Genomic DNA, 18533 nt, shown 5'->3' with positions numbered 1-18533 from the left:
TGAGTAAACTTAGTTCTACATCCCTCTGGGAATTCTATATTCTTGCCATTTTGGCCCATCGTACATTCTGTGCTATAGCTGTCATCTAAGTTTGAGTTTACTAGCTCTTCTGCGCGGGTCAAACGTCTGCCTTGAGACCTTCACTGCAATCACATCAACCTCCTCGGGACATTGAGAAGAATCTTGTGCCAGGAATTCTGGCCATGATGGCCACTCTCAGCCAAGTTGTGGGTAGTGGGGGCAGGGAGAGGCTACATACTTTGGGGCAGAAACACTATCTTATCTCCTCTTTGATGAGCCACGTCAGCTTCCTGCCTTTGTATAGCACCCTTGACAAACTAAAACATCCCATGGCAATTCTTGGCAGAAGTATTGAATAGTGGGTTGAGGGGATGGCATGCTGCTATGAGACACTAATGTGATGGCCAATGGGATTTGGTGTGTGTTAAGACCAGGGCAGTGGAGTTACAGGTAGGTTTAATATTAGAGTGTGGTTGAAGCAGTCTCAGCCATCTGTAGGAATGCTCAGCAATGCAGGGAGAAGGTCAATGTCCTGCTGCACTTCACCATCTTCTCTCTGATAGCTCACACTCACTATCTCTGCCACTGTACCCACCTCCCACCATGGCTCATGCCCTTCTACTTTCACGACCACCTGCAATGTCTTCCTTCGCTCATTGTCACCCACGCCAACACCTGATAACATTAACCCAGCATTCCCTTTGTGCTGCCTACTCACTCAGGACATGGCCCACTTGCATCAACGCTAATGGCTGTGTCACACACTTTCATCACCTGTAATACCTGCCTCTTTCTCATTCCATGGTGAACACAAGCCACAAAAAGAGGCGGCAAGAGTCAAGACACGTGGTGGGGCTGCCCAAAACTGGCTCCTCACCCTGCATGACAGAAGCATCTTAACTCTGAACCACCTAGAGTTGGGCCTGGACTGGTATCAAAGCCTGCCCGTGACTTACTGTTGGGAACCAAAGATAAAGACTGCATCCCCCTTTCATGTGACTGGAGCCTGCTACAAGCCAGGACAAACTTCGTGGCTTGTGTCTGTGGAAACAGCACCGCAAAATAGCAGTCATACAAGCCCTGGTGACAACATTTGGTCCAGGCTGGCATGGTATGGTGCTGTTGCCGTCACTACTGGTCCTGAGGGGAAGAAGAAGAAATAAGTCCCGTTTCCACACTGCTCTGTCCAGCAGGTCTGCCTGAGAAGCAGGGTGCCTCTTAGCCCCCACCCCCACTTGCCATGTGAGAGGCAAGTATCAGGAACAATGCACAACGGCTCCAGATTGATGATGCTCATCTGGGCTTTTAAAGATGGTGTGGATGAAGGGCAGAATGGTCAATCCTAGGATATCTGCTGAGTGGCAAGTTGTTCCAGCAATGTGTGTGATACAGTGGGTTGGAAATCAAATGTGAGAAACGGTGTAGGGACAGGAAAGGTCATGAATGAGGCAAGTTTGGTAAGAAACAGCGAGATATCTTGCTAGAACTCATGGCCACAAACTGTCCAAAAAGCTCAACACAACCAAGACTTAGGCAAAAAAAAAACGTAAAATTCACCCCATTATTTCCAGCGCTTGTCATAACTATCAAATCTTCACACTGCAATGATGCTCATTTCTATCTAAATCAGTTGATCCTCCTAATAGCTGTGTCTTTGTAAATCACATTCCACCTCACCTGAGGGGCATTGTGAGCAGAAATGATACCAATCCTCCTTACTTCACACCATAAGGAGCTGGTTTGGGTCTTCCAGAGTGGTCAACCCACTTCGTGGGGAGTTGAGGGGTAGGCAACGGAAAAGCTTGAGCAAAAGAATTAGCAGAAATGGAATTCCTTCAATTTTTCACAGAGGAAACTCCAAAAGCAACAAGACAATTCAAGCAACGCTTACACTAAGTTAACTAATGTCCAAAGCTCTTAGGAGCTGAGTGGTCATAACTTGTCTGCTTGCATCCTGCCTTTGATCTTTGACTCACCTCTGTTGGTCCAGCGTACATCATGGGTGATGGGAAGATGGCTACAATGGTTGACTGTGGATCCAACACGCCCTCTTCCAGAACTGCCGCGTGCTGCTTCATGCGCCAGTCCAGTGGCACGTCGTCATCTTTGGTCCAACCCCCAAGCGGGTGCAGCAGTAGCACAGGCTGCTTGTAGCCTCGCTCCAGAAGCCGGCGTTTGGTGTCTTGCATCAGTAGAGCGTGGCCGTTGTGAACAGGGTTACGAAGCTGGAATGCAAAAATGGCATCTGCAACAAAGACAAGAATGGATCGTTTTTCCATTACCAAGGAACAAATTACTGGCTATTTTATTGCAATAATTTGACATGACCAACAGATCACAATTTTTTCAGCTCATCCTTCTTCAACTGGTACGTTACTTTCTTCCCATTGTAAGTGCAACAACAACTACAACCTGCATTGATGTAGTGCCTTTAAAGTACCAGCTCTAATGCAAGTTGAATCAAATAAACTTCCAACTGAGCTGGAAAGTTGAGGTAGGTTTCAATCTCGGACGTTTTGACAAAGTATAGTCTATTTATTGCGAGCGCTATCAGTCGTACTTTGTGCCTACATTTTTATACAGAAATACAGGCAAAGCAGTTAAATCATTGTGAAAAGGCAACCTCTTAAGGTTATCCAAAAAAATGTGATCTTACTACTTTCAATATGGTTCCAAATGTTCGCTCAGACATTTTGATGCACTGTCAGCTGTAGCATTTTACTAGAATCAACAACAGCAGCAACTTATATTTATAACACCCTTTACATAATAAAACAACCCAAGGTGCTTCAAAGGAGTTCTCTGTGACAAAATATGAATAAATATAAAAGAGTCACAAAAGGAATTTTTAAGTCAAATAATCAAAGATCAAAGTGGTAGCGTCATTGAGTTATACAGCATGGAAACAGACCGTTCGGTCCAATTCATCCATGCCGACCATAATACCAAACTAAACTAGTCCCACTTGCCTGCACTTGGCCCATATCCCTCCAAGCATTTCTTATTCATGTACTTACCCAAACATCTTTTAATTGTTGTAACTGTACCAGCATCCACCACTTCCTCTGGAAGTTCATTCCACACATGAACCACTCTCTGAGTACAAAAGTTGCCCCTCACATCTTTTACGCACCTTTCTCCTCTCATCTTAAAACTCTGTCCCCTTGTCTTGAAATCCCCCACCTCAGATAAAAGACACCTGACATTCACCCTATCTACGCCCCTCATGATTTTATAAACCTCCATAATGTCACCTCTCAACCTTCCAGGTTACAGTGAAAAAAGTCCCAGCCTATCCTGCCTCTCCTTATAACTCAAACTCTCCATTCCCTGTAAATCTTAGTTTCATGGATAATTTTAAAGGAAGAAAGCCAGTAAGTGGGGTACGGAGGTGCAGGGAGAGTATTCCAGAGCTTCAGAATATCCAGCTGAAGATTAAAATCAGGAATGGATGGGAGGTTCGAATTAAAAACGTGCAGATATCTTGGAGGGTTGTGAGACTGGAGAAAATTGTGAGCTGTAAGACCATGGAGAAATTTGACAACCAGGATGAGAATAGTGAAATCAAGGGCATTGGTTGACTAGGAGCCAATGGAAGTCAGTGAGCACAGAGACAATGGGGAAACTGGACTTTGTGTAGAAGCAGAGTATGGGATGATCTCAAGTTTACAGAGAATAGGATGTGGGAGACCAGGCAGAAGAACACTGGAATAATCAGAACCAAAAGAAATGCGGATGCTCTAAATCAGGAACAAAAACAGAAGTTGCTAGAAAAGCTCAGCAAGTCTGGCAGCATCTGTGAAGAAAAAAATCAGAGTTAACGTTTTGGGTCCGGTGACCCCTCCTCAGAACTGATGGTAGCTGGGAAAATGTCAGTTTATTTGCAGAAAATAGTGAGGGGAATGGGGTAGGGAGTAAACAATAAGATAGAGCCCAAAGAGACAGAAGAGCAGTTGGATAGACAAAGGAGTTGATAATGATCTGGCTAGGTTGGTGAATAGCTGTTAATGGGGACTGTCGGTGACTAACAATAGGTAGTGTGTAATGGCAGGCTATGTGATGACAAAGGCTGGTGTGTGGGGTGGGGTCTGGAACATGGGAGGGTTTAGGCCCTAAAATTATTGAACTTGATATTGAGTCCGGAGGGCTGCAGAGTCCCCAAGCGGAAAGTGAGGTGTTGTTGAGCTTGCGCTGAGCTTCGTTAGAACAAAGCAGTAAGCCAGAGACAGAGATGTTGGCCAGGAAACAGGGTGGTGTGTTAAAGTGGCAGGCAACAGGTAGCCCAGGGTCTTTTTTTGCGAGCAGAACGTAGATGTTCTGTGAAGCAGTCACCAAGTCTACGCTTCGTTTCCCCAATGTAGGGGACACCACATTGTGAGCAGCAAATGCAGTAGACTAGATTCTGGGAAGTGCAGGTGAAGTGTTGCTTCACCTCGAAGATATGTTTGGGTCCTTGGATACTGGGGAGGGAGGAGGTAAATGGGTAGGTGTTACACCTTCACCGGTTACAGGGTGAGGTGCCGTAGGGCAGTGGGGGGTGAAGGAAGTGTGGACCAGGGTGTCCCGGAGGGAACGGTCCCTGCAGAAGGCGGACAAGGGAGGGGAGGGGAATATATGTTTGGTAGTGGTGGTGATGGCTAAACATATGTGACGACCAACTTTGACAAGGGAGCCTCTGAAATGTCCACCTTCTTCCTCAACCGAGGATACCCCAGCACCGTTGTCGACAGGGCCCTCAACCAGGTCCAACCCATCTCCCACACTTCCATCCTCATCCCCTCTCTTCCCTCCTGCAACAGCGATAGAGTTCCCCTTGTCCTTACCTATCATCCCATCAACATCCACATCCAGAAAATCATCAGACGCCATTTCCGCCACCTCCAGCGAGATGCCACCACCAGACACATATTCCCCTCCCCTCCCTTGTCTGCCTTCCGCAGGGACCGTTCCCTCCGGGACACCCTGGTCCACACTTCCTTCACCCCCAACACCCCACCACAGCCCTACGGCACCTTCCCCTGTAACCGGTGAAGGTGCAACACCTGCCCATTTACCTCCTCCCTCCCCACTATCCAAGAGCCCAAACATACCTTCCAGGTGAAGCAGCACTTTACCTGCACTTCCCACAATCTCGTCTACTGCATTCGCTGCTCACAATGTGGTCTCCTCTACACTAGGGAAACAAAGTGTAGACTTGGTGACCACTTCACAGAACATCTAAAAAAAGACTCTGAACTACCTGTTGCCCGCCACTTTAATACACCACCCTGTTCCCTGGCCAACATCTCTGTCTCTGGCTTGCTGCAGTTTTCCAATGAAGCTCAGTGCAAGCTGGAAGAACAACACCTCATTTTCCACTTGGGGACCCCACAGCCCTCCGGACTCAATATCGAGTTCAATAATTTTAGGGCCTAAACTCTCCCATGTCCCAGCCCCCTACCCCACACACCAGGCCTTGATGTCACATAGCCTGTCATTACACATGACCTATTGTTAGTCACTAACAGTCCCCATTAACAATTATTCACTCTCCCAGCCAGATCGTTATCAACTCCTTTGTCGATCCAACTGCTCTTCTCTCTCTTTGGGCTTTATCCTATCGTTTACTCCCTACCCCTCCCTATTTTCTGCACAAAACTGACATTTTCTCAGCTACCATCAGTTCTGAGGAAGGGTCACTGGACCCAAAATGTTAACTCTGGTTTTTTTCTTCACTGGAATAATCAAATCTGAAGCTAACAGCGACAATGGATTCAAGAGGGTTTTAGCAACAGAGGAGTAGAAACGTGGAGCAAGTCAGTGATGACATGGAGTTAGAAATAGGCCGTCATAGTGATGGTACTTAAACTGAGGTTGCACTGGATTTAGATCAGGCTAACTGGCTTAATCTCAGACTGTTGCTGAGGAAACTGAATGAAGACCGAAGTGGGAACCGAAACCAATGGCTTTAGGTCTTGCCAATATTTAATTGGAGGAAATTTTCTCCTGGTCTGATACTGGATTATCCAGCAGACTCACGATCATAGAAGCACAGCGGTTTACAACACAGGAAACTATCTGATCCTCACTAAAGTCTCCTTGCCAGTGCAATTTGAAACTGACCCCATTGCCTTGCCCCCTCCCGCATCTTGTATCATCCCCATTTCAAATACTTTGCCACTTTTGTCTTAAGTACTGCAATGATCCAAAATCTGTAAAAAGAATGCCATACTCCTACAGTTTGCCACATAAACAAGTTTCCCTCCTCATTCTCTTTTTAACAATCAATGAACCCTCATCACTATCAAAATCATTTTAAAATTTCTCCCCAGTCTGCTCAATAATAATCCGCAGGTTTAATTTACAGTAAGATTTCATTACTGGAATCCATTAAAAGTTCTGTACTTGTTACATGATTAGTAGAAGAAATAAGGAGGCTATTAAAAGAGTATAGCCTGCACTCAAAGCCCCACTTATAAAAGAAATCTAAGACCCATCTTTCAAGAATGGCTAAACTAGGTTATCTTTCTTGGCCCTACATGGAACAAGGTCCAAAGGAAGTACTGATTAGAGTGATTTATCACAGAAGGGACTGGAAATGATTGAAGGGACCAGGCTGGCTCAGCACAGACAATAATGGAGAGAATTTACCCAGGCCTTCATTAACACTGAGCTTGGAGATAGAAATTAAATAGCGGTACAAAAATTATACCTGCATTCATGTCCTTAAACTTCTGCTTGAGTTCCTGGGGGGTTAGACGATACTGATCCAGGCCATCATTCCACCGAATCCTCTCCAGGGCCTGAAGGTCACCTCCAACAAGCCAGTCTCCACTTTCCATCACCATCTGAAACAGATATTATTAAAGCAACATTTAGAAATGAGCTTTATTTCAAAATTACTTGCCATCTGTCATGAATGAGTTGGCAATTATCTGTAAAACATAACACTTTGGGCCTGGTCTTCTGGCTGACAACCTCCCTTACAGCAAAACAAGACCATTGGTCAAGACAATATAACTTGAAATCACTGGTACATTCGGCCAGGTTTAGGCTTAGTGGTACATCTCGTTAAAGAAGTGCTAATCTGTGGCACCAAGGGGTGCTGTGACATGTGTGTTAGTGAGTTCTCCCAACCTCAGGTGTGTTCCTGCGATGGGCATCACAGAGACAGACCCTGCCCTGAATTAGATCCCTCAATATCTACTGGCACTCACTGCGCGCAACGTTGCTGGAGTCTGGGAGCCAACCCTGGCTTGATCTCTGGAGGTTTCACAACTAGGCTTCCTTCCTCAGCCCCTCCCCAAGGAACAATTTGTTTTACTTTGAACCACCTTCCACAGTCCGACAGCATTTTCACTTAAACCATTTCCTGTGTTATTAAAACTAATAATCCCACCATGTGCCTAGAATGAAAACACATTATTTTAACCTTCCGATTTTTCTCCTGGGTGACTTGCAGCGTTGTCCAACTGAATGAGCTTGCATTCGGGCAGACACTAGGGTCAGATCCATGAGGGTTGGAGCCTGGAATTCATTCACTTGCTCTTTTCCAATGAAGCTAAACTCTCAGTGTCCAAGGAGCCTGCACGTCAGATGCCCCCCAAAACACTTCTATAATATCGAAATCAAAAACCATCAGCCAGAAATTGCCTTAGAAGTGAGCATAGCTGAAGGAGAAAGGTACCAAACATTTTCTGTAACACCAGCTCACTCAAAATCACTAAACTTTTATGATTCAGGACATTTCATAACTAGTACAGAGGCAGCTAAGGGTCAGCATAAGGGTTACAGTGCAGTGTGAAGATTAGGGGGCAGTGTGAGGGTGAGGGTGAGAGCGTGGGCACAGTGAGAATCCGGGAGTTTAGGGTCAGTGAGAGGTCAGGTTTTTAGGGTTCGCATGAGGTTTAGGATCAGTGTGAAGTTATGGGCCTGTGGGCAGGGGTCACAGTGAGAGGTTAGGGGACTCCATCCCTCTCTTTGTGATGTACTTGACCTTGAGGTGTCCTTCCAAAGCATGGTTTTACTCCTCCCTATCTCTGTAACCTCTAAAATCTATACGTGCCTTCAGTTCCAGCCACTTGAGCACCCCCAATTTTAGTAGCTCCACTATTGGCAGCCATGCAAAAACTACAATTCTCTGTATCTTTCCATAAAACTTACTTCAGCGAGCTTCTGGTCATGTGTTGCAATCCCCTGATGTGAATTGGTGCCAATTTATGACATTATAAAATATCCCAAGGCACTCCGCAGAAGCAATATTAAGGGTACTGTGAAGATGCAAGTTTCTGTTTTTTAAGTTCGGGGTCAGAGTGATGTTATGGGTTAGCATGAGGTTTAGGGATCAGAGCTCTGTACAAGAGAGGGCTGAGTGTGGAGTTAGGATCAGTGGCGAGGTTAGAAATTCAGTGTCACGTTGAAGTTAAGGATTGCTAGCTTGTTCCCTTTGTGCTAACCAAATCGGGTAGAGACTGAGCAATCAATGACACAGGTAGCCAGCATTATGTACCTTAATGTAGGGGTGTTTCTCGCAGGTTGTTCCCCATTGTCGTGCACAGCGTTCCTCTTTCCTGTGTGGATAAAATTCTGGGTTTTGAAGTATGGCCACTCTCCGTCCTGAGTAGACAAGGGCAAAGGCTGAGCAGCATGCCAAGCGCTCCTTGTCTTCTGTGCTGACTGGCAGGACGATTGGAATAGTCAGATTGATAATTCCACCTGGGGACAACATGCTCAGTTACTCCTCAGGACAGAATCCTTTACTGCAAAATAACAGCTCCAACTATCACTATATTAGTGATACAGAAATGTCATTATCCCTCAAGCCTCCTCTGTCATGCAATTACCTGACAGCTAATCTGTCTCTCAGCCCTATTTACCTGCTGTTGCTCCATTCTGCTCAATAGACTTACCCAATCACCTAAACTCCACAGTTTACTGGCTGCTGGGGATGAAATTTCTGAAATAGTACTTCTGTGTGAAAAAGCACCTCCCAATTTACGTCCAAAGTGTCCTTGGTCTAATTTTAAGACTAAAACCCCTTTGTTTGTGATAGCCTTGACAGAGGAGATAGCTTCGCTCAATCTGCCCTATCAAAAAACTTGTAAACACTTTGATCTGGTCACTCCCATACTTCCATACTCCAGGGAATACCAACCTGATTGTGTAACATGTCCTTATACTTGCATCCTCAAGAGTCCAACAGTCAGGCATCATGCGAAATGACTTGTTAAATATATACTGCATTCCTATTATTTTGTCCACTCCAGCTATTTCTTAGCCGCTTCCTGTGTGCCTAAAACCAATTATGCATCATTTACTCTCGATTAATTGGTAATGAATATTATCTGTTCTAATGCAATGGTACAGTTGATTTTCAGCCACAGGAGGCCAGATGTTAAATCTGGTGGGAGTCATGCAGTTGGGAAACAGTGAGGTCCACTGTGATGTTACGTCTGGGAGAGATTCCCACCTCAACTAGCAGAAAGCATTAGCGGATAATGTATCCCACTGGTTCCTACAGCCTTGCAGCAAACTGTCATTTTAATCAGTGAGCAGGCGAATCTCCAGACAACAACGTGGGGACCTCATTTAAATACACAAACAATCTTCTGACTTTTTTGTTGGAACTTGACTGCATTTTAAATATTTATTCAATATTCTTTGGTAAATCAACATTACTCTCAAGACTGTTTTTGTTGCCCACTTGATGTGTTGGCACATTGGACAACCATAAAACTGTATATGAAGCAGTCTCCCTTTCATCTTGTGTTATGTCAAATTGTGACAATGTTCAAATTGTGCCTTTGCAACTTTTCCCAATTTCACACATCATAAATGATCTGATGGCACATTTAACAGCTATACTGTTTCGTTAGGTCAGTTGGCTCGCTATGTAGAATGATACTAACAGCGCAGGTTCAATTCCCACACTGGCTAATGTTACCATGAAGGATTTTCCTTTTCAATCTCTCCTCTTACCTGGGTGACCGTCGGGTTAAACTACGATTAATCGTCTCTCTCTCTCTAATGACGGAGCAGGACAATGGTGACATTACTTTTTTTAAGTTCTTGCCTCTACACTGATTGCTTACAATCAGATTGCTTTGGGGATTGCGGGGAATCAATAATTAAATCTTTTTTTCCCATTAACTCATTGGATGTGACCATTGCTGACCAGTATTTTTTGGATATCCCTGATTGCCGTTGGGAGGATATCAGTGTCCTCTTGATCTACTGAAGACCATAGGGTGCAGGTATCTAAGGTGAAATCTTACATGATCTGAGTGATGACAAACATATGGCAGAGCCCAATGACAAGTGCAGTGAGAAGCATCTTGATGTCAAGATCATCTTGTTGTATCTTTTATTCTTTTCTCAAGTAATTTGGTACAATTTTCACAAGGGAGGGGTGGGATGTCAATTGATAGTCATTACAACTTGTTAAGCATCTTGTTATGACAACTTACCTATTAAATATCCAGTCTCCCATCTGACCAAACTTGCCAAACAACTCAATGCTGGGACGACTTGAGAAGGAAACTAGTGCAGGTAACTGGCAGACTCAGTTCACTGCTTGCTCTGAACAACCATCATGTTGGAAATGGGGCACCAACATGGGCACCAGCCACATGCATCCCACTTCCATGGACACAGGCACCTGACATATGCCAGCTTTAAAGAACCCTCATGACACATCTCTGACCCACTTACAGACAGCTTGTGCATTTCAGTGCTGTACCAACAACTCTCAGTGCAACGCTGCAGCAAGGACACTGTGTGCTCAGGGACACAGACCCCAGCTCATGGATTGGACCAGGCTGCGTCTCCAGGGTCTTCACTCAATGCCAGAGCACTCACTCACTCTGAGCCGACCTGGATGTAAAACAGCATCCCTGCCTCACTTTGAGGGAGATAGATTTGTGATCAGGCAGGGAGTAGGGGGGTATGTGAAAAGGGCAGTAATGGGAACATGAGGAATATCAGATCAGCAATGATCCTACTGAATGATGGAGCAGACTTGAGGGGCTGAATGGCCTATCCCTGTTCCTATTTCTTATGGTATAAGCTGCCTGGAAGAATAATTATAGAGATGTTAAAAACTGAATCATGTGTCTTTGTTAGCCATTTTCAATGCCTATTTGACTGTGCGGGATTGTTGGAGACAGCAGCTTCTGTGATGAAATCGCTTGTCGTACATTCAATCATAGCCAGCAAATTGATTTACTGTCTTTGGAAAAGCTGGCAAGCAGAGTTAAACTTTGCTGTCTGGAATTCAGTCTCTAGACCCTTTTGAAACCCGCACCTATTGAAAAACAGAAGTCTCAATATCACTTTCACAGCCAACGGTTGGGTCACTACTCCCAATTTCTCCCTCCCTGATGAAGGGGATCTGGAAGGGAGAAATTATTTTTGTTGTTTAGAACTCAATCTGTTCACTGATGTCCTGTCCATTCGAGCTTACATATTGTGGTTATCCAAAATGACATAGCTGATCCTTAATGCACTCTGACGTGCCTGTTCAGGTTCTCAGTCATAAATCCATACGACAGGCCCACCTGCTACTTTACAGTGGCAATGACTGCATTCGGAGATGTTGCCATAGAGGGAAGGCACTAGACTAGTCATCCAGGGCTTGAAGTTTCGATCCTACAAGTTTCCAATTGCCTGCCACTTCAATACACCGCTGTGAATCATAGAACATAGAACGGTACAGCACAGTACAGGCCCTTTGGCCCACGATGTTGTGCTGACCTATTATCCTACTAAGATCAATCTGGCCAACATTTCCATCTCGGGCTTGCTGCAGTGTTCCAGTGAGGCTCAGTGCAAACTGGAAGAACAGCCTCTCATTTTCCACTTAGGAACTGTAGCCTTCAGGACTCAATACTGCATTCAATAATTTTAGAACCTGAACACCACCTTTCATGTCCTTTGCCCACCCCACATCCCAGGTCCGGTCGTGACATGGGCTGTTTTCAGCACAGCCCAACCATTTCACCCATTCATTGTCCCCATGATCAGCTTTATGTCAACTACCCTTTGTCTGCCTAACTTTTTTTGTCTCTCTCAAGAGTCCTTCTCCACCTATCCACTCAGTCCCTTACCCACGCCTTCCCCCACCCCCACCCATCACCTGTCATCAGCATATAGGGAGGCAATAGCCTAGTGATATTATTGCTGGACTGTTAATCCAGAGACCCAGACAATGTGCTGGGGACCTGGGTTCAAATCCCACCATGGCAGAAGGTGTATTTTGAATTCAATAAAATATCTGGAATTAAGAATCTAATAATGACTATGAATCCATTGCTGATTGTTGGAAAAAAACCCATCTGATTCACTAATGTCCTTTAGGGAGGGAAACTGCCATCCTTACCTGGTCTGGCCTACATGTGACTCCAGACCCACAGCAATGACTCTGAACTGCCTTCTGGGCAATAAATGCTGCCTAGCCACCGATGCCATTAATGAATATATTTAAAAAAAAGCACCACCTTTTTCTAGCTGTAATCAGTTCTGAAGAAGGATCACTAGACTCGAAATGTTAACTCTGTTTTCCCTCAGCATATGCTGCCAGACCTGCTGAGTTTCTGCATCACTTTTTGTTTCAAATCTTCAGCATACGCAGTTCTTTATTTAATTTTTGTGCAAGAAATGTCTCCTCTTAAATAATAATTTTATGAAGATGTCTTCACTATTTCTTGAAGGGAAAAGCTTTTGATTTCAAAAAGATTTGTTATTGTCTCGACAGCTGGCAGCAGTATGTTGGTAACTTTGTGAAATATGTGACCCATATAAGATTGGCTCAAAGAAGAAGGGGCCGGGAAGTCATAAAATATGATTCATTGACCACCCAAAAGCACATCAAAACTAATTAATTACATTTGAAACATGTTGTTATTTAGTTGGCAAATGTGGCAGCCAAATTAGCACATAACAAAACCACATGAAAATATGATTGGTTTGTCCCTTTTGGTACTTTTTAAATTCCAATCTGACCAAATTAGTGCTAGCTGTTTGCAGTTGTTACTGATCCTTATCATCTCTCCCCTGCAATTTATGTTTCAACTAACATATCCACGTCATTGTGTTTTTCCAATATTTTATTTGGAATTCTTTATTTTGAATTTTTTAATTGCCAGCTTTTCAAAAGCATGTTTTGCCCAATGGTGAACTGTTGCTTCTGGTTCAACCCACATCCCAGCTTACTTATTTCTGAAAGACTAGTTTTTCACGTACACAATTTGCAGTTCTGTACTCTCTTTCACAATTGTGTATAATGGCTTGTTCTTGCAGACTGGCTTTTTTAAACTTATCTCTGATTCTAAAAATGACTTTATATTTCACTATAACAACAGGTTTATACGTACAAAAAAGTCATCTTTAAAAAGTTAGAAATAATGACTGAGGAAAGTCTCAGGAATGTTGAGAATTGTTTTGGTTGAACTTATTATGGTAAACTGTTTTCAAGCTTCACAATAACAGAAGGAGTCTTCGACTCACAAAATTAGCTGGAGATTCTTCTCATTGTGTGGAGAGACAGAAGGACGTATTCACTTTCAGAAAGAATTACATTTGTGTTAGAACTGTCAATATCCAGCCTCAGTTAAACAAAATAAGTTTGATATTGAAACTTCAAATGATTGAATTTCAATTGAACCCTACTTATTTTCTTAATCATATGGTATTTTCCACAACCATCCTTCAGTACTAATTAAAACAGAAAGAAAAGGATTGAGTGGTTCTTGTGATACTCTAAGTTATGTTTTAACTTCCAGCCAGTTTCTAATCAGAAGGTCAGGTAGTCACACAACTGAAGAAGGCCATTGGAATTTGTGCATGTGCTTGGTTGGGATGTGGGAAGAGCAGAGAAGCGGATGTCTGGAGGAAGCCCCAGTGATTTCCCTATGTGTTCCCAAATCTTCTGACCTTCCCCTTTGTCCTCTCCTGAGCTAACTTGTCATGCACTGAGTCACTAATCACTCAAAACCAGCTCCACTGGGCAGATGTCATTCATTGGCCCAACACCAGACAACTGCTCCACTTGGAATAACAAGATGTAGAGCTGAATGAACACAGCAGGCCAAGCAGCATCAGAGGAGCAGGAAGGCTGACGTTTCGGGCCTAGACCCTTCTTCATTTTAATTCTTCATTTTTTCATTTTAAGACCTTCTTCATTTTAAGACCCATTTCTGAAGAAGGGTCTAGGCCCGAAACGTCAGCCTTCCTGCTCCTCTGATGCTGCTTGGCCTGCTGTGTTCATCCAGCTCTGCACCTTGTTATCTCAGATTCTCCAGCATCTGCAGTTCCTACTATCTCTGTTCCACTTGGAACTTGGTCACAGCAGGAGACACCTAGAAGGACAGGGAAATGCTTTACAGATGTCTTCAAAACATCACTAAGAGATCAAGCACACTTGCTGACTCATGGAAGTCTGAGACTTTTGACTAATCAGTATGAAGCAGATACATTTCGGAAGGCATCAAATCATAGAGAGACTGAGTAGAGGCAAAGTTGACGTATCAGCATGAGTGCGCAAGCCTATTGGCTGATCTGATAATCCTTGTGTCTACTTTCCTGTCTTTTCCCTGTAACCCTTGATACTGATTAAAAATCCATCTATTTCAGGCTTAAATATACTTAATGACTTAGCCTCCACATCCTCTGCACGAGAGAATTACAGAGATTGACAACCTTCAGTAAAGAAATATTTCTTTCTCTCTCTCTTAAAAGTGCGACCTCTTATTCTGATATTATGCCCTCTGGTCTTAGACTCTGTAACAAGTGGAAACAAACTATCTGCATCTACCCTGTTAAGACCCCAAGATGCTTGTATTTTTCAATGAGATTCATTCTCATTCTTCTAAATTCCATTGAGTGCATGGCTAACTTATTCAACCTTGCTTTATAAGGCAGTACATCTATACTTGGGGCCATCCTGGTAAACCTTCTATAGACTGCTTCCATAGCTGATATATTTTTCCGTAGGTAAAGGGACCAAAACTGATCACCATATTCCAGCAGTGGTTTAACTAGTGTCTTGTACAGATTTAGAAAGACTTCTCTATTTTTACAATCTATTGCCTTTGAAACAAAGGCCAAAGGCCAACAGTCCACGTGCTTTCCCTATTAACCAATGAAATTGTATACTAACTTTCTGTGACATGCATGGGGAATCCCAAATCCCTCTGTCCTATAGCTTTCTGCAGTCTCTCTCTATTTAAACAATATTCAGCTCCTCTATTCTTCCTGCCAAAGTGCATAGCCCCATGCTTTCCCACATTGCATTCCTGCTGGCAAGTTTTTGCCCACTCCCTTAACCTGTCTATATCCGTCTACAGATGGTTTCCTCCTCAGCTCTCGCATTCCTAACTTTTTGCGTCATCTGCAAACTTGGCTGTAATACATTCATTTTCTTCATCCAAGCAATGGATGAGGTGTTAAACCATAGTTTCATCTCCCTCCTGGATGATTGTAAATGGTCCGATGGCAATATTTCAGCAGAGAGTAATAGAGTTACCTCATTGTCCTGGCCTATATTAACGGCTCAACCAACATCATTAAAGATATTTTCCCTTTACTGTTTGTGCAACATTGCTGTGTGCAAATTGACTGGCACATTGCTGTTGTTATGTAGACAATTACATTTTTAAATTTCTTCATCATCAATGAAAGGCCTTAGGATGTCCTGAGGCCATGAAAGATGCTATATACATCCTTCTTTCTTTTACCATTTAGGATGTCTTTTTTTCACCATCTGCGCATCTTTATGCATTTATTACCTAGCTCCCAACTCCACTGAGCAATTTGTTCTGATTTTCTTTCTCATAGTTTGCCACCATCCCCAAATTGATGCCATCTCAGCACTCTGCAATGTCATTCCTCTTGTGCCTTTGTGAAAATCATTTATGGAAATGAAAGTTAAAGCCGTTATGGCACGATCCCTTGAGAGGCATCATAGGTTAAATCAAAACCAACACATATCTGCTTTCAGTTTTCGGATTGCTCAATAGTCTTGATTCAAGCAGTTAAATTCTCCAACAGCAAGTGTCTTCATCTTTGCAACAGTGGCTTATTAAACACCTGCTAATTCTTTGCTTCAAGAACTGATAATGCAGAGACCAACTGATCAGACACTCTGCTTCTTGCAAAGACCATTGTGCAATAAAATCTGTGAGCTTGACTGCTGATCTATAGCCCCGCTTGCTTTTTCTTTCAATAGCCTTTTCACATTGGTAAATAAAAATGGAACAGAACCCTGAGAAAACTTCAAATAGTATGGAAACTGACTGTAGCAGTATACTTGTAGTTGCAGCAGCGTTCAGCAATTCTTACCATCCAAGAGAGTCCCAAAGTGCAGAACCTGCAGGAATTCTCTTTCTCTCATGAAGCCAGATAAGGGAGTGGCCCAACCTTCAGACAAGACTTGCACCCACTGGAGATCCAACTGTAGACAGAACAAACCATTGAGTGAATCAATGTGCAATTAGCTCACTGCATTTACAACATATCTTAATGTAATGATTCCAATTTCTTCTACTCATATGCATTCAGAGGTAGATTTAGTACCAGAACCTGCCAGAATACCTGAATGAAGTTTTAAAGTTTGAAATCCATTAACTTTTGTTTGAATAATGTTATGTCTCCTGTTTCCCTTTTCAATGTTTTCTGGTGGATGATAATGTGCACTTTGCCCAAATTTCACTTGCTCTATGACACTAACTCATTCAATGAGTTTTCTCAATTTCTAAATAGAAATAACAGGATATAGATACGGGGTTGAAGAGTTTATTGCAAATTCTGCTAATGAACGTGTCTACTAACTTTGAAGTAATTATCTGTTGGATAAAGGGGCCTACTTTGATTTGGTTACATGAATAGTTAACTACTATTTTGCTTGTTAGTAGTTGTTTGTTTCATCAGTTAATTGGTTAAGTCAGCTGTGAGTTTTTCAAAAAGGGCTGATTTTCTCTAGTAATGGGAGGTAGTTCAAAAACGGGAGACAGTAGACTGGAGACTGGAATGAAATGCAAGTAAACAGTTGTGGAAGGCAAACTGTCTCCTGTTTCAGTATTGGATGACTGAGGTATAACAATATTCTTCACAAAGCTGAAGCCTTTTTGTTTTCGACAAAATACCTATCTTAAACTTCATTGCTTTGGTCTGTAATAGTCCGACACTTGTCCATGTAATAATGGTAACCAAAATCTTAGGCCTTTCAAAATGCTTCAAATTGGCACACAGCAACAACACCACATAGTTATAGTTACAGATATAGTCAGATGGGAAAGAATTGATAGAAATATGGTTCCTTCCTGTTTGCAAAATATTAAGTACCCTGCAGGAATCAGACATCAGTAAAATGTTCAATTCTTTTGTGCGTGTGCAAAATGCTTTTCATTTTGGCCATGCATTGGTTTGGAATGGCACCATTGTCAGCACAGACATGGTGGGCCAAAGGGCCTGCTCCTGTGCTATACTGTTCTATGTTGTAATGTACAACTGTGTAAAAATTAGCAATGTGCTTTTTGTTTAATTGTATTGTTAGGTAAGAGAAGAATGTTAAGGGTGGAATAAAGAAAAGTTACCTTTGTTATCTGCAGTGTGGGCAGAACCTGAGCAGCAGCACATGCCAAGTCCAGCTTGTTTTCAAAGACAAAGAGTTCCTTCACTTCTTCATTGGCAGCTGGAGGTACAATACCCTTTGAGTAACAATAAATACATTAGTTCTACACTCTGCTGGCCTCCGTCCCAGAAAGTAGAAATGTAACATAATTAATTTCCCTTTCAGAGTGGGTTCCAGAGTCAGATCATCTAACAAAAACAGAAATTGCTGGAAAATCTCAGCACTGGACCCAAAACATTAACTCTGATTCTCTCCATAGATGCTGCCAGGCCTGCTGAGCTTTTCCAGCAGTTTCTATTTCATGTTTCTGATTTCCAGCTTCTGCAGTTCTTTTGCTTTTTTTTTAAAATTCAATCCATCTACTGTTGCTCATTAAACTGCTCAAATTTTGATGGTCAGAACTAATAACTAGTGCATGGGTCTGAACTAACATCACTATGGTGGCATCAACTGTTCCAGAACTAATGTAAACATAAACGCTAGATTCTACATCAAAATCCAAGTTGTGGTCTTATGGCTCAAGGCCACAATCACAGTATCTCATCAGTAACAGGGATTTCTGGATGTTCCTCACTGCTTTCAGATACTTGAACTCTTTTTCTTCATTGGTGCTTGTGAACTCTAGTCTTCCCCATTTACTTTCTAACTACCAATGAGTTGGTTCTTTCCAGGACTGAAAGTGGAGGCCTTTTGCCCATTCACGAGTTAGTAGCTACCAGAAAACTTGCACTTACATTCCCAGGCTTCACCCTGCACTCAGATCCATCTTTGAAATGAAGCAGTCAAATGAAGTCCTCTTTCCTCAATGTCCCAGTTGAGAAATTTGTGAGGAGTTTCTCCACTACTGCCTACTGGAAGCCTACTTTCAGTAATTCACTAGTTGGGATTTCTACATTTTTAACTAGGG

The 18533-nt window shown here is 43.0% G+C and overlaps 1 protein-coding gene across 1 annotated transcript in view; it reads right to left on the bottom strand.

Moving 5' to 3' along the window:
- The window catches only part of LOC109911865 (bifunctional 3'-phosphoadenosine 5'-phosphosulfate synthase 2-like), a gene marked incomplete at its 5' end in the record, with an annotated part of 29474 nt that extends 11766 nt beyond the window's left edge, over window positions 1-17708 (bottom strand). Inside the window, 5 exons of the mRNA XM_048609164.1 lie at window positions 1998-2266; window positions 6713-6848; window positions 8510-8715; window positions 16336-16447; window positions 17589-17708. Of these exons, the coding sequence (XP_048465121.1) occupies window positions 1998-2266; window positions 6713-6848; window positions 8510-8715; window positions 16336-16447; window positions 17589-17708 (843 nt within the window). The remainder of the gene's footprint in view (window positions 1-1997; window positions 2267-6712; window positions 6849-8509; window positions 8716-16335; window positions 16448-17588) is intronic.
- Window positions 17709-18533: the final 825 nt, after the last annotated feature.

This window comes from Rhincodon typus, chromosome 20, assembly GCF_021869965.1.
Source record: "Rhincodon typus isolate 14 chromosome 20, sRhiTyp1.1, whole genome shotgun sequence".
NCBI classification, from domain to species: domain Eukaryota; kingdom Metazoa; phylum Chordata; class Chondrichthyes; order Orectolobiformes; family Rhincodontidae; genus Rhincodon; species Rhincodon typus.
Note: the sequence above shows the minus strand (reverse complement) of the source record. Positions and strands in the feature narration are given on the sequence as shown.